The sequence below is a fragment of the Rattus norvegicus genome, chromosome 10 (assembly GCF_036323735.1).
Source record: "Rattus norvegicus strain BN/NHsdMcwi chromosome 10, GRCr8, whole genome shotgun sequence".
In the NCBI taxonomy this organism is placed as follows: Eukaryota; Metazoa; Chordata; class Mammalia; order Rodentia; family Muridae; genus Rattus; species Rattus norvegicus.
This window is the reverse complement of record NC_086028.1, coordinates 20,126,161-20,148,013: the sequence shown is the minus strand read 5'-3', so window position 1 is coordinate 20,148,013 and position 21,853 is coordinate 20,126,161. Positions and strand designations below refer to the sequence as shown.

At 43.8% G+C, this 21,853-nt stretch overlaps 1 protein-coding gene across 1 annotated transcript in view; it reads right to left on the bottom strand.

Annotated features, from left to right (window-relative positions):
* The window catches only part of Slit3 (slit guidance ligand 3), a 584,776-nt gene that overhangs the window by 512,691 nt on the left and 50,232 nt on the right, over positions 1-21,853 (bottom strand). The window contains 1 exon segment of the mRNA NM_031321.1: positions 16,374-16,445. Within this exon segment, the coding sequence (NP_112611.1) occupies positions 16,374-16,445 (72 nt within the window).

The window sequence follows — 21,853 nt, the reverse complement described above, 5'->3', positions numbered from 1 at the left end:
AGGAGGAAATTGGATAATACAGTATCTCAGTCTCCTTCCAGCTCCTGAAGCCTGTGTTTGCTTTTCCCAGCACATGCTTCCAGAATAGTCATGGATTCAAATCCCACGTGGCAAGTTATTTTAACTTCTGATCTCCAGAATTTTCTCTCTGTACAAGATGCGATGGTTAAAGGAAAAACTTAAGGATACATGTTAAAATGTTATCAGTATTTACATATCCATCCCTTAGATTTCAATAATGATTTTCATTTTGTTATGTATGCCTAGTTTTATTGAACCATTTTTAATGCAAACTATAGCATAGAGGACAAGGACCTCTAAGGAGTACAGTACTCCTTTCAAAAAAACTTAAGAATGTTCTTCTATGGACTTAGAATACCAAATCACACTTAAAGTCAATGGCAACTCCCCCATACTGTTAACACTCCCTGTTTGGATCGCTCTCTAAGTTTTATTTCATGGAGTTTGATTGTTTGGTCTTTCTATTTCTTAAGTTTCTTTTGAAGTTATTTTTGAAGAATATAATTTGCCAATCAAAACTGTACAGCCTGAAGAATATCTGTGCAGTGAAGATCCACAAACTCTCCCCTCTAGTTGAGTAAAGTGCACAACCCCCAAACCCTAATTCTCCTTTGACCCACCACTCTCTACGGCTAACCACGTCCTTAACTTCCTACCACAGATCAGTTTTGACCTATTTCTAAATCGACTCCAATGGAGTCACTTTCTATATAGCTTTCAAGTCACTGTGCTTCCAAAACGCATTCTGTCATGACAGGTAGCAGTACTGTCCTGTGTGACCTTGCATGCACTTTCAAGTAGCTGACTTCACTGAGGGAATGCAGCATGGTCTCTATTTACTCTAGAGTTGGTGAGCATCCGGCTTGTTTCTGGCCCGTGGCTATCACAGGCAATACTAATCTGAACACCCTTGCATATGCCACACTGTGGGGTGCAGGCTCAGGACTAGAACTGGAGGATGTTGGACTGTGTATACATTCAGAGTTAGTGTCGCATTCCAGAATAACTGTATCAATTACCACCACAGTAGGATGCAACAAAAGTGTCACTTCTCAACACCTAGGATTGTAACTTTTAGCCGCTCTCAGGAGTGACTCACACTCTGTGGTTTAATCCACAATACCCTGAAGATGAAACAACTTTGTGTTTGGTGGCTGACAAATTGGATATCTTTGTGTGACCTGTATATTCAAAATTCTTAGCCACTGCCTCACCTCCCCCTCCCTCTCATTAGTTCCCTTCATATCCCCATGGAGACCATGCGGAGTGGGTCTTGAATCTACTCCAAAGGGAGTTGATACCAAGTTACTGTTGCATTAGTGGGCATCTTCTGCTCTCCAAATGGTTTCTTCACCCTCCCTGCATGCCAGTTAATACTTCCCCTCATCCTGTACCTTAATGTCCCCAACTCCCCTCTCTCCCTGACTTAATCTTTCTATCCGCAGCATTCCCTCTCTTTGCTTTCTTTTTACTTACATCCTACAATCAATCTGCCTCCTCCCTCATTTCCTGTCTTGCACAGACGCTCTATGTCAGACATGCCATACCAAAATGTCGAGGCCAGGATCCTCATATGAGAGGGAAGATGCAGCTTTGGGGCCTGTACAACCTAACAGGTTATTCTTTTCCAATTTCATCCATTTTCTTGCTAATTTCCTTGTTCTGTAAAGCTGAGTAATATACCATTGTGCATCACATCTTCGTTACCGAGTCATTAGCTGTTAGGCATCTAGGCCGCCTCCCTTTCCTCATGATTGTGAATAGAGCAGCGATGAATGGAGATGAGCAGGTATCCATGGGATAGGGGATATAGTCCCTTGGGTACGTGCCCAGAAGTGCCATGGCTGAGTCATATGATAGTGTTATTTTCAGCTTCCTAAGAAACTCCAGATTGATCTTCAAAGTTTAGTCCTTTTCTTTATCAGACCAAGTGTCTCCTTATTGATTTGTAATCTTACAAATTCTCAATGTACCTCCTTTATCAATCACCAACATCTCTACTTACAAAGATACTCACAGTATCTTTCCTTACAATATCTCTATTTACGCTGTGACACAATTTTTTTTCCTGGCTTCATAATAATGTAGCACACATGAACAAATGTTACTTAGTAAGATGTGAGCAAAGTGTAGTCTTCATTCTTTAAGTTCAGTGCCCTGTGTCCTACTTAGGAAGGATCAAGTGCCTCAAGGCTATGAATGTATCCTGTTGTTTTCTAGAGGAGAGTACTCTGGCCTTCAACTCTAAATCTACAGACCACTTACAACTGATTTTGTGAATGGCAAGAGGCAGGTTGTCAAGACAGTTTTTCCTATGGATATCAGACTTCTCCAACACAACTTATTAGACACTAGAAATGGTTATTTCTAACTGCTTCAGTCACCATCTTTTCCAAAACCCTCACCACTCTACACTTAGTCTCCAACTCCAATACAAAGTTTAGGATGATCTTAACCATTTGCACAATGGTCTCCTGGCAGCTGCAGGGGGGGCGGGGGGGGCTGTGCTGATCCATCGAGCTGTTGATTGGGAGAGAACTCCCAAGTGCTCTGCTCCTTTCCTCAAGCCTCTAACACTGCTCACACAGAGCAGCCGCCTTTAATTCTGCAGATATTGTAAAGATACAGCACATCTTTCATTAGACCCGTTCTCAGACAGCTAATGTTCCTGACCCTCTTGCAAATATGATATTAAGGTCCTTTAATTATCAGTTGGAGAAACATAGAAAACTGCATTGATTTTTTTATAGGGCATTAACTTTGTGAGCTTCAGAACTGACTTCGATTCTGAAAATTTTCTTGCAGATTATTTTGCGTGTTCCGTGTGCGTGGTCATGTCCTCTGGGCATGATGTGATTCACTTATTTTCCTGGGTTACACGATTGTCTCCATGTTCTCTCTTCATCCAACCCCCACTCTCCCATCTTCCCTTCCTTCATCTGATTTTTGTTTTGTTTTGTTTTCTTTTCTTTTTTCCATAACTAGGACCAAGAATGAAGATCACAATGGAAACAGTCTGCTTCCTCTAGGAAACAGGCTTATGACATCTCCTCATTAGCCACTTGCTTTGGTTTTGTTTTTTTTTTTTTTTAAAGTTCTGTTTTGTCCTTGTGGGTCAAATGCTTTTAAGTCACAAACTGATTCTGAAGTCTACTAAAGGATTTTTCTTTATCTAAGATAATGAGATGACTTCTCTCATTTATCCTGTAAATATGATGAATTACACTGCTAGTTCTGAACCAGTACACGCTGACTCGTGTTTCATATCGTAGCCTACTGCATACAAGGAGAGACCCACATTTCTCCCGTTTGGTGTCTCTCAACACAACGGGTTCTTAGAAAGCCATCAGATGCTGTCTACACTACAGTGGCTGTCCAGCCAAGTCTTGTATGCTAATTCCTGATCTCCAGGGTGGCATTACTGGAGGTGGCAGAACCTTAGGTTAGGACTAGTGCTGGGACTCAAGGTCATTCAGAATTGCTCTTGAAGGTCATTGTGAGATATAAACTCTCCCTTCCTATCCCCACACCCACCCACTTTCCTTTTTGTTTCCCGACAAGTGACGAGGAGTTTTAGTCTGCCACACTCTCCTGCTATGATATGTGGCCTTGCTATGGACCCATAAGCAGGATCAATCAAGCATGGATTGGAATTTCCCAAACTGTGAGCCAAGATAAACCTTTCTTCTTTGTAAGTTAATAATCTTGGGCGTTTTGAGATAAGAACACAACGTAGGAAAAGGAAGTAAGCACATGGAACCACAGAGATAGCATATCACCCCATGAAACATGACAGCCTGCCCAGCCCCCACCACTCTGGGAATGGAGACTCAGTCTCAGTGGATTCCTTGGGCTCTGGCTGAATGAACCTTTTTCTCTCAGGGACTCTTGAGGATGTGCCATATGGGAGACATGTGCCCTTGGTCTGGAATTTTTTTTTCTTCACGTTAGCTAGCAGCCACTGAACTGGAATGCCAAGATGGCTGAGCAGGCAGGCCATGGCTCACATTGCATTTCCTTAAATAAAGTTGCTCGATCATATCCTGGCAAAATGTTTTGGCATTAGAAAAGATACTGGAAATCTGGTTTTCTTTCCACTACGGGTCTCTAGCTGGCTGATGTGTAGGGAATTCTTTTAAATCCATTCATCTTCTTAGACTGTGCTTGGTTTTGACTTTCAAGGCACATTGTGTCCTTTCAAGACGGACTTTCAAGCCATCTGCTATTTACGGAAATCTTCTTTTGAATTATAGTAATCCTCTACGCTATTATTTCTGTTTCGTTATTTTAGTTTTCTTCCTCAGATTCATTCTATAAGTGTTTGGAGAACTCTACCCAACTTCCATCCCTATTGGGTGATTTTTTTTTTAAAAGGCCTTTTTAGTTCTACAGTAACTGCCTGTGGACTTAAAAATATCTTCTATCTTCAATTCTTCTTAAGAATCATTCATTACAGTTATTTGTTCTTCAATTCTATCTAGATTCATGTTCTAATTTTAAGAATCACGTGTTTGGGGTTGTGAACGTAGTGGTGTGGTAAGAGTGTGCTCACTTGGCATGCAAATGTCTCTGACTTGAATCCCCAGATTCACATTAATAAATTATTCCTTTTGTCCACATATCTACAATTCCAGCACAGTTTGGTAGGGTCAGCTTTTAAAAGATACATTTTAGTTATGAAAATAAGATACGGACCTGCATACTATGTTGGGAAATCCGTACCAAGAGTTCCTTATGTTCCCCTCCTTATTTCTCCTAGCAATGATGATATATAAAAGCGCTTATAAAAGAGATTAAGAGTAGTGCATTTAACATCGTTAGTGACCATGAATACACTATTCACTGAAGTCCATAGGGTTTTTTTTTCTCCCATATATCCTTAGTTTGTCCTCGTGCCTTTTATTATGTTTCAGGATTCTGTCTGAGACCCGACATTCATGTCGCCCCCTTGCCTCTGAGCTGCCTTTGACTGTGACAAATTCTCTCCTCTCCTTTTTGATAATTGTGCCATTTTTGAATCTGGTTGTATTAGTCTACTATCGCTACAGCAAAGAGTCTGAGATAAGTAACGATGAACAGAAAAGGTTACACTGCATCACAGTCCAGAGTTCACAGTTCTGGGTAGAGTGGTCCCACTGTTTTGGGCTTCTGACAAGGGTGCTGTTAGCATTCCTTCTAGGCTCTGCCCAATGGTTACCTAGCAATAGCCAGGTAGGTCTGGCTTGCCATAAAAGGGTTTGTTCAGCCCTCACCCCCCCCCCTCTCTCTCTCTCTCTCCCCCTTCTCTATGATTTTCTTCTTACCCTGATCCCCTTCTCCCTCTCCTCTCTCTCTCCCCATGTGGCCAGCCTCTCCTCTTCTCTTTCTCTCTGTCTCTGTTTCTATCTCTCTGTGTGTCTCTGTTTCTGTCTCTCTGTCTCTGTCTCCCACCTCTCTCTCCTACTCTTTCGGTCTGTCTTTCTCTGCCTCTACTTCCTTACTCCCTTCTCAGTCTACACTATACCCTTCATAAGGCTGGTACCTCAGGGGAAAGGGATGCCCCAGCATGGGCCAGAGGAGCCACACCTCCCACCTCACCATACCATGCTCTACAAAACATATACTTGGCTTTTTAAAAACACAACAGGTGCAGCATTGCAGGAAAGCAAGCCAATCACCTCCTGAGTCAGAGAGTAAAGAGAGAGAGGAACTGTGATTCGAAGGGCTTTTTGAGCATCTCCCATAAGATCCCAAGGCCTCTTATGAGGTTCCACCTCCAAAATGTCCATCATCTCCCAGGAGGGATAACCTGGGAGGCGAATCTTAATACAAAGCTCTGTGAGGATCACTTATCCAAACATAGCATTCGAGTATTTTGAAAAGGTCCTTTATTAAATTTCGATGGAGTTTACGTTTTTAAAATAAGATAATAGATTTTAAGAAAAAAGACCACAAATACAGTTTTAGTCTCTTCACTCCATATAAAGGCACAAACTATCAAGATGACTTGTCACTGCTGATACTAATCTTAAATTATTGGGGTGAGACAGGATGTGTCAGATTTCCTCTCTGTAGTTAATGAATACTCTTCCATATGCTGTTGTTTAGTGAAAGTCGTAACAACCCCACAGCTGTGCAATGCGGATATCTGGTAAACCTTACACAGGGTAGAGAATCTATAAAGCAGATAATTTAGCCACTCTTTAAAATATATATACACATACATATATATAGATGTAAATATATTTATTTATTTATTTATTTATTTATGCATATGGAAGTAAAAGTTTTTGGTTTCTTTGGAGACTCAGTTGTGTCATGGGATGTTCTGGAAACTGTCTTATGAGAGGATGTTTTGCTGAAGCAGACGCATGGTGTTTTTCTGGAAGTTGCCTGGTGAAAGGGCATGCGATGTTTTGCTAGAGCAGACCCTGGAGAGGACATGTTATGTTTGGAGAGTATGTAAGTGTAATCCAACAGACAGTGTATGGCATTCTGGCATTGGTTTGGCTTGACACTTTTTGCTGGTCTTCGTTGGACTTTGCTGATGCTGGTCTTTGGTGATGATACTCTGGCCTTCTTCTCTGATCATTGCTTGCTGTGACTTTGGAAAGAGAAACACACCAAAGAACTTTTCATGATATTTGTGATATTCTACCAGCTTCTTGTTGCTTCTGAGGAATCCAGTCTATTGGCAGAGCCTTGCAGATTCTTCTGGATTGAACTGCTGTTGCTGATTCATTCACAGTGTTTGCCAGTGGATCGAGCTACCTCTGCTGATTTCTGTGAACCGAACTTCCTGACAATGAAGATTGGAATCATCCCAAATAACTATTTCTTTTTTTTTTTTTTTTGGTTCTTTTTTTTTCGGAGCTGGGGACTGAACCCAGGGCCTTGTGCTTCCTAGGCAAGCGCTCTACCACTGAGCTAAATCCCCAACCCCCGAAATAACTATTTCTAAAAAGATCCACATACCCTCTTTGCCATATTAACCTTTCCCTTCTACTAACTCTGGTGGGTGGTGGGCTAGAAAGGAGGTTAAAGAGTTTTAAAACCCTTATTAAAGTAGGTTTTAAAAAAATATAAGCCTACAGCATATATGTGCTCTGTTTGGATGTATACCTCCACGACAGGCACCAGATCTGATCATAAATGGATATAAGGATACAGGAATTTAAGTCAGGACCTCTGGAAGAGCAGCTAGTGGTCTTAACCACTCAATCATCTCTCTAATCCCAAGCAGATAATTTAGAACTCTATATAGGTTTCTCTTCTTACCAATATCTCAAAAACACACAAAATTAATTTATATTTAGGTTACAATTTAATATTAATTCATTTATTGTGCTGTTTTAGTAATATAAGCTTTGATAATTAAGAGGTCTTTCAGTGTGTTCATGCCTCCTTTTGATATACCCCATGTCTGTAGAGCAGTGTGTGTGTGTGTGTGTGTGTGTGTGTGTGTGTGTGTGTGTGTGTACACACACAGGAGTTATGCATGTTGTTAAGTATAGCATGATGCTAATTAGCACATGTATACAACATTAGATTAGATCAGGGTGAGTAGCACATCTACTATTGCAGACATTTGTGTTGGGGTACTTAAATTCCTTTCTATTAGATATTTTGAAATACTGAATTCAATCTATTGTCCCTTTTGTTCTATTTTTTTTTGTCCCAAGCATGTCCTTTACAGTACAATTCATATCATGCTCCAGTCCCAGAATAAACCTTTTCTCTTAGGGTCATTAATCCCATTGAGACTAGCATCACACACCGAGATCCAAGATGGAGGCATACTCATTTCCACTACGCCGTTAATGCTCTTATATCCCTTGCTGACAAAAACCTTATATGCGAACTCCTATGGAGACACATTCAATAGCCATTTCATGTAAATTCAATGATATTAACTGGAGATCCATACATTAGGTTAATCACGAGTTCATACCTATGTCCCCAAATCTATCCCATTGACTAAAGGTTCATCCTAAAATTCTCCATAGTTTGTCTCAGACCATATATTTCAACAGCAAGACACACGTCCTCCCCATCTAACATTCATCATTCATTCCCAGCATACTCGCCTAGTGGTTTATAAATTATTAATTTGTGTCCCATGGGAAACAAATTTGTCAACTAAAGCACAGCTTTTTTTTGTGGCTCCTTTCGGCTTCAATCTTACAGATTCCATCCATTTTCAAGCTACCTACATCAGCATCTTAGTCCATCACTTTCAATGTGGTTGATACACACATTCATCAGGCCTGCAGTCAATTCCCACAGTGATTTTTTTTTTAAATTGGCATTCATTAAAGTTTGCTCCTTGTGCCCTAAAGTTTATGGGTCTGACAAAGGCCCCAGCCAGACTCACCATTTCAGAGTCATACAGCAACACTTCGCACAGCCAACCAGTGTTCTTATGCTCTCTGTATTCAACCCTCACTTCCTCCTCTTCCCCAGGACCCTAGCAACTCCTGACCTGGACTATATAATAAGACAGTATTTAGCTTTGTACGGAACTACTAAACTGTCTTCCAAAATGGTTATACCTTCGATGTTTTCTTTGGAAGAAACTTGTTTGATCCTTCCATGTCTTTCTTTTGGAGTGAAGGCTAGAAAGCTAATTCCTTACTAGATGTTACAAGGATAAAGGAATTATCTTCACTCACAATTTGTGGGTACAGTCAGTAGTGGTGAAGACAGCAGGGACGTGGGAATGCCTCTGACTGTGGCAGCAAGAGCATAAGGCTTGCTCAGGCCTCAGCAGACAGGGAGAGATAGGTTTGAGATAGATGTACACCAGGCTATAGCCACTGAGACATATATCTTTTGCCACTTCTTCCTGTTGGGCCACACCTTGTAAAGGTTCCACTGCTCCCCGAAAACAGCGATACCACTGGGAACCACGTTTTCAACCACGATATGCCACGAGGAACATTCCCCACTCAAATTATTACACACTCCTCCTAACCCCATGAATCACAGTCAATTCCAACGTAAACTACATCAGCCAACTTCAAACGTTCCCATAGCCTTTAACACTACCAATCAACACTGTTTCAAAGTCCCTTGTCTCTTCTGAGACTCAAAGCAATGTAGCTGTTGGATAAAATTGAAAAAACAAACAAACAAAAGAACCAACAGCAACAAAGTTACATCTTTCCAATCCACGTTGTCAAAGAACAATCGTTCCTACTCTGAATAGGATGGATGGAGGCTTAAGAGAGCAGGTGAGACTAAGGTAAGAAAAGTCAACAGAGTAAACTCTAAACCTTCCTCCAGTGTAAGACACAAACGTTTGGATGGTTTGTTTTTCTGCATATGGTTATTTTTATTTTCCTAGCGCCATTTATTGAAAAGACTTCTTTCTCTCTCCACTGAACTTTGAAACGTCATCAAAAACAAGTTGATTCCTGGGCTACCCGATTGGCTTGTGCTGAATTATTTCCCCGTTCTCATCTTGTCTTGATTATTGTAGCTTTGTAGTAAGGCATGGAACTGGGTACTGTCATTCCAGACAGCTGTTCTTCTTCATACCGTATTGGCAGTATTCATTCTGAAATGCTTCTTTTGTTCCTAAATGTCTTTGTGAGTTCCTCGTCCCTCCTCCCAAATCTTGCTTCTTGCCAGTCATGCCTCCTCTGACTTTTAAAAAATTCTGGTTATATTATCCAATGATTTTTAGGTTCTGAAAATTCTTAAGGCTAGTCTTCAACAGTTGTCTAAATGTACTTGTTTTCTTTATAGATGTTTTCTGTGTAGTTTCATTGTTTCTAGGGAGGTTAACTGTGGCTGGCATTCTTTGTATCTTTCCAATTAAAACAGCTTTGCAAAAAGTTCAGTATTAATCTTACTTCTCGATGCTTCCTCCCTCCGCTCCCCTCCACTACGCAGGCTTGGAATTCTCTAGGTAGAGCAGGCTGGCTCTGCCTCTCAAATGCTGGGAGTAAAGGTATCTGCCATTACATCACACTAGCTTGCTCCTTTCTCAAGTGGTATAAATTTCCCTGAAGCTTTAGGAGAAAAGGCAAGGAAAGATACCTCACACCAACAAACCTCTCAAGTTCAGCCCTGTTTTTTTATTGTTGTTGTTGTTGTTTGTTTGTTTTTGTTTTTTGGGTTTCTAAGATCTGACTCCTCCAGTAGCTTCTGGAACATTCAAGAAGTTCTCTTCCCCTCTCTGTTGGTTTAATATTTCAAAAACTATCACTATAATACCAAGTCTTTCCTGGAGTGGGGAGACCAAAGTACAGCAAGTCTTTGTCCGCCATCTTGCCGCAATCCCTTTGGAGTTGTTCTGAGAGGCAATGGAAATAGGGTGTGGAGCAACGGTTTTTCTTGGAGCCACCACTGTGTTTGACACTTTTTGTGTGGCTGTGACTATGTCCCTAATGTACACACTCTGTGGGACTACTTATGAGCCTCTGGTGTCAGAGGTGTCGGTCCACTGTGGCAGGGAGGACCTGGCAGATTAGGGCAGAATTTGTATTCAGAACTATCATGTTCTTATTAACACTCAGGAGATACGTGGCCTAATCCCATGGGAGCCTCTTCTCTGACTCTGAGGTTATTTATAAATATACGACACAATTTACAAATATTTTGAAATGGTCTGCCTACATATTACTGAGTTTTAAAAATTATTTCTGTTGCTAGAGGACATGGTACCCAAGACTTCAGTCCTCTTATACTTAGCGAGCCTGCCTCCCCACTCCTGTCCTCTCCTTCACCCCTCCCCCCTATTCTCTCTCCTTTTATCCCCCTCTACCTTTGCTCTCTCCCTACCTTCTTCCCCCACCTCTGCTATACTGAGGGCTAAACTCAGTGCCTTGCATATGCTAGGGATGTGCACTACTCGTGATTTACATCTCCAGTTGAGGCCTGCATTCTAATCAAGTGTGTAACAGTCTCGCACGTGCTCGCAAAGAATATTTTACAGTTGTTCCTGCAGTGTTCTCTGCACACCAATTAGATCGGGCTCACGAAAACTGTTATTAAAATATTTGTGTGCTAATAACTCTGCCTGCTTTGTTTCTTAATTAAGGAGAGGTAAACTTATTAATGGGCTTGTTTATTCCTTTGGTACTGTTGATATCTGCCTTACATGTTTCCAGGCTGTGGTTTTAGCCACACATGGACTTGCTGTATGTATTCGTTTCAGTTACTACTTCTTCGGTATGAAATATCCTGCTTTCTACCCAGTGATGTTTCTGTCTTACAAGAACACCGTTGTATTCCGTGCACTCATTTGGTGTTTTTTAAGCGCTGCTTCCTTCATTTTTGTTTTCCAGCCTCTCCCCATCTTTATGTCTAATTTTATTTTTAGAAAGCTCACATAAGTACTGGGGTATGGGAGAGACAGCTCAGTGATTGGGAGCTCTTGCAGGAGACCTGAGGTCAACTCCCAGCACCTTCATCAGGTTACTCTCAATGGCCTCTACCTCCAGCTTCTGGGGACACCGACGCTTGCAACTCGTGTGCCCAGATGTGCACGCGCACGCACGCACGCGCGCACGCACACACACACACACACACACACACACACAAACATACACAGACCCCCCCCACGCACACATATACAGAATTAAAAATAATAAACATGTTTAAAGGACATAAGTATTGTGCATTTTTTAGGTCTACTCTGCCACTCTGCCTGTTTTAATTGCTGGCTTGGCCATCTGTGTGCAGCCACCTTACATCTGCATTTGCATGCCGCACCTTACTATCAGTCTTCTACCGGCCCCATTGCTTCTCTGGTGCTTTCCCCCTTTATTCCTCATTTGTATTGAGCATGGGTCTTACCACATGCCTGCCCCTCTCCCCTGCCTTGGCTACTGCATTCTATGCCGTGCTGTGCAGAGAATACACCGCTGATTAGGGCAAGCATCCTTGATTTAATAAGGCAATGAACATTAACACCGTTACCCACTTTGTGGGTGACTAAAACATCTCTGATGATTTTAACTCTTCCAGCTACTGTGCCGCTGCTGCCATCCTAAGTCCCTTAAATCTGGATTAACCCACGGCATGTCCACCTCATTCATGACGGGGACTCTTTGAGGAGACTTGGGGGTAGAGCCTTTCCATCCGTTTCCCCTCTCTGGTTTCACCAAGCTTCACACTTCTAGAACTTTCTGGATAGAACTCGTCTAAAGGAGATTTTGCATAAACACAGTGGGAACAATGGTTCACAGCAGGGGTCTGAGTTTCATGTCTTGTCATCCCAAAGTCGTGCTAATTGGGACCTCATGGCCCCACCCCCCCACCCCGTGTAAATGGCTCGGCCCTTGTGAAGCATCTGCCACTACACCTATCCGGGCTTGAGGGCTCCTCAGGTTTGGCACCAGTGAGAACTGGGGAGAGAGAACTCTTTCTTGGGGGAATGTCCTGGGTATTTCAGGTTTTTCAGAGTGGCTTCTACCCATTAGTTAGCATTCCCTAGTTATAAAAGTCAAAAATGTTTCCAGATATGGCCAAGAATCCTCAGGGGAAAATCTCAGCTCCAGCTCAGATCTACTGGTATAAAATAAAACTTGAAGTATTTTTAGTAAATAACTCTGAAGTGCCTATACTCTTTTCTTGTTAAGCTCTTTGAGACCAGGAGGAGCTAAGTGATTCCCAGTGGAATCGCTGTTCAGAAGAGAAACAATTTAAAACGTGGAAGTGAAGAGATGATGTCCAATGCTTTATGACAGAAATGAGGATGAGCCACCATCACAGGAAGGCATGTGAGTGGCATATGTCTACAGTCTCGTCCTAAATGTGGCAGGATTAACAGGTTGTGGAACCTTTAAAAGGCGGGGCCAAGTGGGAGGTAATTATGCTTGGGGGCATGGCTTCTATAAGAGACTGACAGTAGCATGGGAAAGGACCTTCTCTGTTCTCTTGATACCAAGTTTTTAGGAAAGAAAAAAAGAGCAAACCTGGGCTCTCCTGCTCTCTTTGGAGGCTTTGGATCTCCAGGAATCAGCTCTCCTCATGTAAGCTCCCACTATGATGCCATTCACCATGATGCAACACCATTCATGAGGCCTTCACCTGAGGCCCAACTGGTGGGGTCACCCATTTTATGTTGTTAGCCTCCAAAACTGTAAATCAATCAACTTTTTAAAGTACCCAGTTCCATGTCTTTTTATTGCATTGGGAAATGATCAAACACAGAGTGACACCTAACTGAGTCTGGGGTCCTTTCGTGGAAGAACAGAAGAATTCCAAGACTTGAAATGTAAGACTTACCTTCTCTTTCCCAGTGAGCCCCTACGAGAATAAGCCAAGAATAAAACACTCAGAATGGAAATTATCCAACTCCATTTACTTTTTAGGCTGTTTTAGAACAGAACCAATAAAAAATTCTATTATGTAACACAGAGACACAGGTTAGAGGACCCTGAACTGTGCTACAGATGGCACAGCCACCATCTACTTCTTCAGTGGTTAATAGCAAATATATTACACTTTCCTAGGTCATGTCACTCAGTGTGACTGAAAGCAGACTGCCTGAATAGGAAGCAGATTAACAACAGAGAGGATTCATCCCTTTCTCTTTCTCCTTTGCTCTCTCTTACCTGGACACACACAGACTTTCCTCTCTCTCTCTCTCTCTCTCTCTCTCTCTCTCTCTCTCTCTCTCTCACACACACACACACACACACACACAGAGGCATACACACTCTCTTTTTCACACATACATGCACACACATACTCTTCTCTCATGCACACACATGCACACGTGCACACACATACCAACAGTCACTCATGCACACACACTCTTTTTCTCACATATACATGCACACATACAGACTTTCCTCTCTCCCTCTCTCTTTCTCTCTCTCACATGCATGCATATATACACATGCCTCATACACATGCACACACAATTACTCTTCTCTCTCTCACACACACACGTGTGCATACACATACAAATACACTCACACATGCACACACAGAGACTCTCCTCTCTCTCTGTCTCACACACACACACACACACACACACACACTCACATCTACCTTCTTGCTGACTCTGATGCCTATCAAATGACAGATACCTCCCATCTTCCCACCCAAGTATTCTCCAGCTCTCTTGTAAGACAAGTCGGACTGGCTACCTATTCTGTCACTTTTGCCAGCCTTCACTGTATTTACCTATAGCTATAGTATGCCATACTAACTAATAGAGCATGACTGGTCACAGGCTGTACGAATGGAGATGGTATACGCTTCTTCCAGGTCTCACATGGTGACCTCTTGTACCCAGTGCTCCATGGCATTTGCCCCCTCACTGACTCGATACATTAGCACATTGCAAACCAAGATATAAAGAAGGCAGCATCAAGGTGTGGAAGGACCCTGTCTCTGAGTCTATACTTGGAAGAGAAGCCCTAACAGGAAAGTCATATTGTGTTTGTAGGAATTAGAAGTGAATCTCCATGTGCCAAGTCCCTAAGACTTGAAGGTTTATCAAGGACGGCAGCTAGCATTACCCCACTACTATACCAAAACACACAAAGAGGCAGGTTTGCTCAGCAAGTGTGATCCCTTAGTTCCCCAGACACTCATGGTGTTTGGGCCTTGCTCACCACTCCAAAGCAAAGACACCTTTGCCAGAATATTTCCCTGAGCATCCCTGGACTTAAATGGGTATGAGAGAAGCTATTGGTGGGGCCATTGCTTAAGCTCACACTTCATCTAGTGTCGGCGGCACAGGAATAGGAAAAGGACGTGGCCTTTGATGTCAGACAGATGTGACTGGGAATCTTACCCAGCCCTGACAACTCTTTGGCTTCAACTCCCTGGGCTTTTGTTTCTTCATCCGCAAAATGAGGGTAATGATAGCCTGTTGTTGCTTGTTGTAATTTGGCAAAGAGGGTAGAATAAAAGAAGCCATCGCTTGTGAAACACACACACAGTTCCTGGTGTCCCTGAAGCACTCACTAATCCCCCCCAACAACCATGAAATTAACAAATTAACAATTTATTTACCCTGCTAATCAGAAAACTAGGCAAGAGGGAGTTTCTCCACACTGGACCGTGTGTTTATTTTTCTATGTAAATGTTGACTATTTCACACAGAGGAACGAGGTTCAACAAACACTTCTATGTTGTCTTTGGTCCAAAAATGGGAGCACTTCAACTGCAGGATTCTTGAAAAAGTCGGAATGTAAAACAGAGGCAGTGTAATTTTTAATAACATTTTTTCTCTTACGAGAAACAAACAGCACAATTTCACAACAGTGACAGCAAAAGCCATGCTGGAGTTTGATCCAGGAGAAAACAAAGGATGTTAATCCCATGAGGCCGGGACCTTCCCCACTGCCCTGTGGCCTCAGATATGATGACCTGGTGGGGAAAGGATGACACTTCACAAAGCAAGGAAGTCGGGTCAGGCAGTCCATTTCACCCAAGCGAGTCTGTAAACGAGACTTGTCCTGAATCAGGCGAGCTTTGGCAACAGGACGCCCAAGCAGAGCAGTGTTCCAGGTAAGCTCGCCCAACCCCCAGTACTGAAAATGTCAGGGCAGTGGTGCTGCAGGGGGAGGCAGGGGATGAGAGGCCGCCCACAGGCATGACTAAGTGCTCTTGGGGACAATCCCCACTCAGAGGGCAAGAAAGCAAATATCCAGATGTTACGAGCTGTCAGCCGTGATTAAGTGAGCAAAGGTGAAGCTGCCCACTTAACCACCCAAGCAACCTTCCTCATCGGAAAAAAAAAAGACCCCAGAGTTCTCTGCAAAGGCATTCATGGGCAGAATAAATGGAGACCCCGCCTAACTCCAGCCCCACGTCTTTCGCTGCCCACCCTCTGATCAAGTCAGAACAGCGGCCTATTTTAAGCCGGTGGCAGCGCGTTCTCCCGTGGAAACGTGTGGGTTTCCTGAGACAGGCTGGCGCTCTGGGGAGCGGGCACGCGGAAGGCCGCGCCCACTCGCCCATCCTTCCTCTCCCACAGGAGAACAAGGAAGAGTCCCAGGAGGAGAAGCCTGAGGAGCAGGGGAGGAACTGCTGCCATCTTCCGTACCATTAGCTCACTCCCCTGGGAAGGGAGAAGCTGAGGTCAGGTTAGGAGCAGCGGCCTGGTGTAAAGAAACCAATGGAGGCTTCCAGCCCAGGAGGACGAAATCAAGCCCAGAATGCTGGCCCCGGCGCCATCTTCTCTAGAACCTAAGAGTTTGCATGGATCTCAGTGTCTACGTGACGTACTTCAGAGCAACTTTAAATGTAGTAGAAAATATTTCTTCAAGAACATTGTAGAGAGTTGATTTTACCAAGGTCACAAAAACAATTTACAAATCAAAACAAAACAGAATACAGAAAACATGGTTTTTTTTTTTTTGTTTTTTTTTTTTTTGGACACCAGGTTGTGTTTGACTTACAATCGCTCCAGCTGCTTCAGATCCTGGAAGGCGCCTCTCTCGATGACGCTGACCTGATTGTCTTCCAGATGCCTAGAATCAGAAAGGCAGCCAAGGTCAAGGACTGAAATGGGATAAAGGTCCTCTTGGGGTTAGGGGGCGGTTAGGCTGTGTGGCCATATCACATACTCCCTCCTAGGACTCCCTAGGCCCCTCCAATTGGATTCACTCTGATGGGACGAAATAAGTCACATCCCAGTGTAGTGTCACGGGATTCAACGCCCACACACTTCTACCTGACAGACTGGCTTCCACATCTCTATTTTAAGAACGTTACCAGCAAATGTCCCCCGGAGCACTGCAGAATCATGCACAGAAATGGAAGAGGGAAAGGTGCTCCTTAGAAGAACTATGCACATTCAATACCCCTTCCTTTGGAGCTCCTCCTCCAAGGATTCCAAAATACTTCACTGAAAGGGGCCTGCTCAACCTCACGGGAAGGATGGAGTCCTTGTGAAATAGCATCGTGGCTAAGACATCTAGTCAGGACCCAGGGATTCCCTTATATAGGTCCAGGTTCATCCCAACCTCCTAAAGATGTTCACAAAAGCTGTTTCTATCCTGGCTACATGTTTGCTGGACCTTAAGTTCCCCTGGCCGGTGACTAGAAATCTTAAGCACTCTGCATGAGTTTGAAATCCATGCATGCCGCATACCCTAAGAGCTGATCATACAATGAAACATTTGTTCCCCTGACTTTTTTTTTTTTTTAAAAAAGAGCAGATTAACATGGATTAGTAACTAATCATTAGTTGAACAGCAGGGACAACTGCAAAGATGATGGGTGAATTAATTCTGAGCGGGAAAGGGGCCAAGAATGGACTGCATGGGATTTGTGGGGGTGTGCGGTTGTGAAGGTTGTTTCTCGAGGAGGAGGAATTCAGGAATGGCCAGTTTTCCTTGGAAATGGTGGAAGCATGGCCTTGGGTAGGATAGGGTATATCTTCTCTCCAAAACAGACCTCCCATGATCCCCACCTCTAGAACTAATGTCCTAACCGTCAGTATGTTTTAGGCTTAAGGCTCAACCTTTGTGCTTCATTTCCTCGTCTCTTCCCAAGAAATAAAGAACAGACCCTGTGCTCCTCATATTCCTGGACCTGGCACAGCATGTGACCTACCTGTCATGACAGTCTACTGAATCAAAAGCACAACCGTGGGCCAAGCACATAATGGGTTCCCATAAAGGAAAAGGTGGGTCAACAATGTGAGGTTTCTATCAAGGCACAGAAGGGTAGTCTGTTGGCACAAATATGCAAACACATTTGTGGTTATAAATGTTAACTGGCCAGAAGAGTCAATCTATTGGCCAGGCTTTCCGGCTTCTGCACTTATGGGACTTCTGTCCCTTAGAGGCAGCTCGCTTAACAGATAAAAACAGAGTCGCTATGAAATTTGCCCAAGGGGAACAACACAGCTAATGAGAGAACTTCTAACCATAAAATTATTTTCATTGCTACTTCATAATGTAATTTTGCTACAGTTATGAATTGTAATATTAAATGATCTGTTTTCCTATGGTCTTAAGCGACCCCTGTGAAAGGGGCATTTGACCCCCAAAAGGGGTTGAAACTCACAGGCTAAGATCCACTGCTTTAGGATCCCTGTCCCTACTTCTGTTGTTGTTATTATTATTTTATTATCATTATTATTTAATTACTTTACTCCTGATCGAAGCTTCCCCTCTCTCCTCTCCTCCAAGTCCCTCCTCTTACCTCACCTTCCCCTCATCTACCCACCCCTTCTCCTCAGGAAAGGGGAGACCTTCTGTGGATATCAACCAGCCTTGGTATATCAAGCTGCAGTAACACTAGGCACATCTTCTATTGAGCCTAGACAAGGCAGCCCAGTTAGGGGAGAGGGATCCAAAGGCAGACAACAGAGTCAGAGACAGCCCCTGCTCCTGCTGTTAGGGGTCCCACAGGAAGACGCAGCTACAGGACTGCTACATGTGTGCAGGGGCTGCCCTGCCTCTTACTAGGTGGTAGTATGGCATTGAGCTAGTCACTCATCATCTCAGACTCAGTTCCTCGTCTGTAAAATGCATTTGTAAAATAAGACATCACACAAGCACTTGTATGAATAAAAACAGAGAACGTAAATCATGAAGAATGGTGAAGTCATACTTTTCTTTAAAAAAATTTTACTGATCTGCAATTTTTAATGACTGTTCCTCCCCTCCTATCTCCTCCTTCCCTCCATTCTGCCATATGGCAAGGAGGCCATGGGAAGCCAACAGACTTTTATTAGTATGTTAACTAAACAGGGTGTCGGTCCAATACCAGTGACTAGGGGGCTTGTTCAGCCAGACTTTGATAATCAATCAACCAACTCGAGCTCAGTGTCATTATTCTCCAATTAGGACAAGGACTAAATCTTAGGGTGAGGACCAGACTGCATGTTTGGAGGAGCCTAACTCTGACCTCCTATAACGTATCTCTCAGTTTTGTAGTCACTGTGCTAATTAATACTGTTAGTCTCTGAAAAAGGATGGAGATGTGCCAACACAGGCACACGAGGTTTCTGCTCCTGCCCCACCTCGCTCGGACCTTGGGAAGCTAACTTGCAGTGGCTTCCGCTAACAGCTTCTTGGTCTCCACTTCCTGCTGTTTTCAGCCGCCGATTTGACTATCAGGAGCAGGGAACGGGAGCTGGGAGTAGTTGGGCTGGGAGGTTTTCCTTTCTCCATCCTAACCAAACCCCTCCAGGGCGCTTGGGTCCGTCTTGCCTGGTAGTCCTGCTTTTGCTGGGCTCTGAGATCTACTTGCTCCCACCGCTGTCCGAGGCCTCTAGGCAGTCATAAATGGCTCCGTCATCACTCGCCTGAGGAACTGCACCATCTCTTCCTGGATTCCCTCATGCCACCCATATCTTTACAATGTAGGTCTCCTCATATTCCCTCTGTAGCATCCTCTTGTTCCTTCTGGAAAGGTGTCCAGGATCCTTTTCAGATCGACTTCCTAAACTCATCAGAGTCCAGGCTCGTGCCCGGCATTTAAAAGCTCAATAAATGCTCCCTGATAAATGAAAGCGCCTGTCGATGGATGCGAACCTGCAGGAGGATTTCTAAGCAGCACCACAAGCTGAGGACACCTAAGTAAACTGTTGATTCGGGCCTGGTTTACTAGTAACCAGGTGCAGGAGGAGGATGTGGGATCAAGGTCAGGCTAGGTTCTAGGTTCCCACAAGGGCTGCCCATGGCTGGTGTCTGTTCTGAGTTAGGGGGACGCAGACTGTGTTCATTTTCAGTTTTTTGGTGCTTTACACACACACACACACACACACACACACACACACACACACACACACACACGCCCCCTTCTAGACCAGATTAGAATCGGAAATGGTCCTCATGTGATGACCGACCGTGGAGGTGGGGTTTAACTCTTTTATTAACCCCATTTGGGATAAAGCTGGCTGCCACATTGTGAACACAGTTAGTCCTTACATGGATTACTGAGAAGGAAGATATAATTGATACCAACAGAGGAGCCTTTCCTCAGCTCCCAACCTGTGGGAGAGAGGACTGTCATAGGCAACTCCCACATCCCTGGTTCATTTAGGGAAAAATCGCCCCGGGATGAGAGTGAAGCTCACAGGTCTCTGTTCCGTGTTCACCCATTCACCTGTACCACATTAGCAGATAGAAGGCATTCTTCGTGGAAATGGGGAGGGGGCGCAAGGCAAGCTCAAATTATTCAAGACTACTGAGTCTTTTATTGCTCCACCATAAATTGTAAATAAGAAACAGACGTGGAGAATATGCCAGGATGTGATGAAAGCTTTAAAAAAAAATAAAAAGGAATCCTCTAGGTTACTTAGCCGAGAAGAATGGATGAAGGGGAAATACGGTTAAAACGTTTGGATATTTTATTGGTGTTAGAAGGCCTCTCAGCTATCCTGCCTAGCAGATTTCTTTCACTGAATTAAAGGGCCACTTGAAAGGGGCTGTCTTTGAGCTGATAAGGCAGATAATGAAACAGATATATTAATAGTCGATAAAGAAGGGGTAAAGGCATTTTGGCACTGCTTATCAAAATAGAAGAATGCAGCAATTAACTGAAGAGATAAACTGTAGTCAGAGGAACGTCGTGGACTACGCGGAAGACATTAATGTCATCTTTTGTGATTATTTTTAAAAGTTTCTATTTGCAGAGAGCAGATATGGAAATTGGAATTTTTATTAGTCTCTCTGATGCAGCAGTAAGAAAAAAATCAAAGGGTTATTTTTGACTCGGTTAGAAGATGAAGCATTAGGTGAATTTTGACTTGTATGAGAAAAACATGTCTTACAGACGCAAGCGGAAGAAAAGGGGTGGGGGTGGGGAAACAAAGCAAAAGTCTAAATAACATTTTTGCTTTTTAGATCAGCAAATGACCTGGAAGCAGGAGTCCCCTGCCTCTCTTTTTAATACAAAGTGCTCTAAAACTGAACCAAGGGTTTCCCCAACACTTAAGTCAAACCTCTGTTCCGACAGGTCACTCATCCGACATACTCAGAACACAAGAAAGGCTCGACTCAAGGCAGCCTTCCTTCTGAGGACAATGAGACAAGGCTGCTCACCAAGGAGGGGAGAACAAGGAGGGGAGTGCATCTGGGAGCTGGAGGCCCCAGTCAGATTCCTGCATCCCTGAGCACTGGCCCTGAGGAGCACTCAGCTAATGTTCTACACCCCAGAGCCCCATGTCCGTCCCTTCCCCCTCCTCAAGAACCCATGCATCGGAGGTGCACGGTTTCCCCCTCCCTCCTTTGTCCATCCTCCTCCTGCTTGAGCACAGAAACACTGCATGCAGGTTAGAAGGCAAAGCACCCGAATTCTAGTTCCAATGACTCTTGTCCCTCACTGTGCAGAGCTGAGATTTCTTAATCCAGTACTGTTTCCTCTCCTGCAGAGAGGGGGCCCTGGAAATGCCACCCTCCTAGGCTCTGTGACGTGACAGCAACAGGTCCCTGCTAAGAGTACCATCATCCTTAGAATTACTTTATTACTAACACTTCTCAAAGGAGATGTCAACATTACCAAAGGCCTGTCACAACTGGCGGGCAATACTCAAGTGCTGTGCGGGGGGGGGGGGGCAGTAAAGCCCCCAAACACCCATGGATAACTAGAACTGAGAAGGACTTTGAAGTTGTCAGTCCCTATGCTGCTGAAGGGAAAACTGAGGCCCAAGGAGGTACAAGGAATTTCCCCAAAGCTGCATGAGCAAATCATCCCAAATCAAAACAGAATCTAATGCCTCTTGTCCCAACGAGGAAGTCATCCTGCTCTGTAGAGCTGTGTTTAGAAACAGGGGTACAGGGTGGGGAAAATGGGGGGGGGGTCTGAAAAACTGGTTCAGGGGTTCAGAGTACTTATTGCTCTTGTAGAAGACCCCAGTTCAATTCCCAGCGCCAACAAGGTGGCTCACGACCATGTATAACTCAAGCTCCAGGGAATCTGA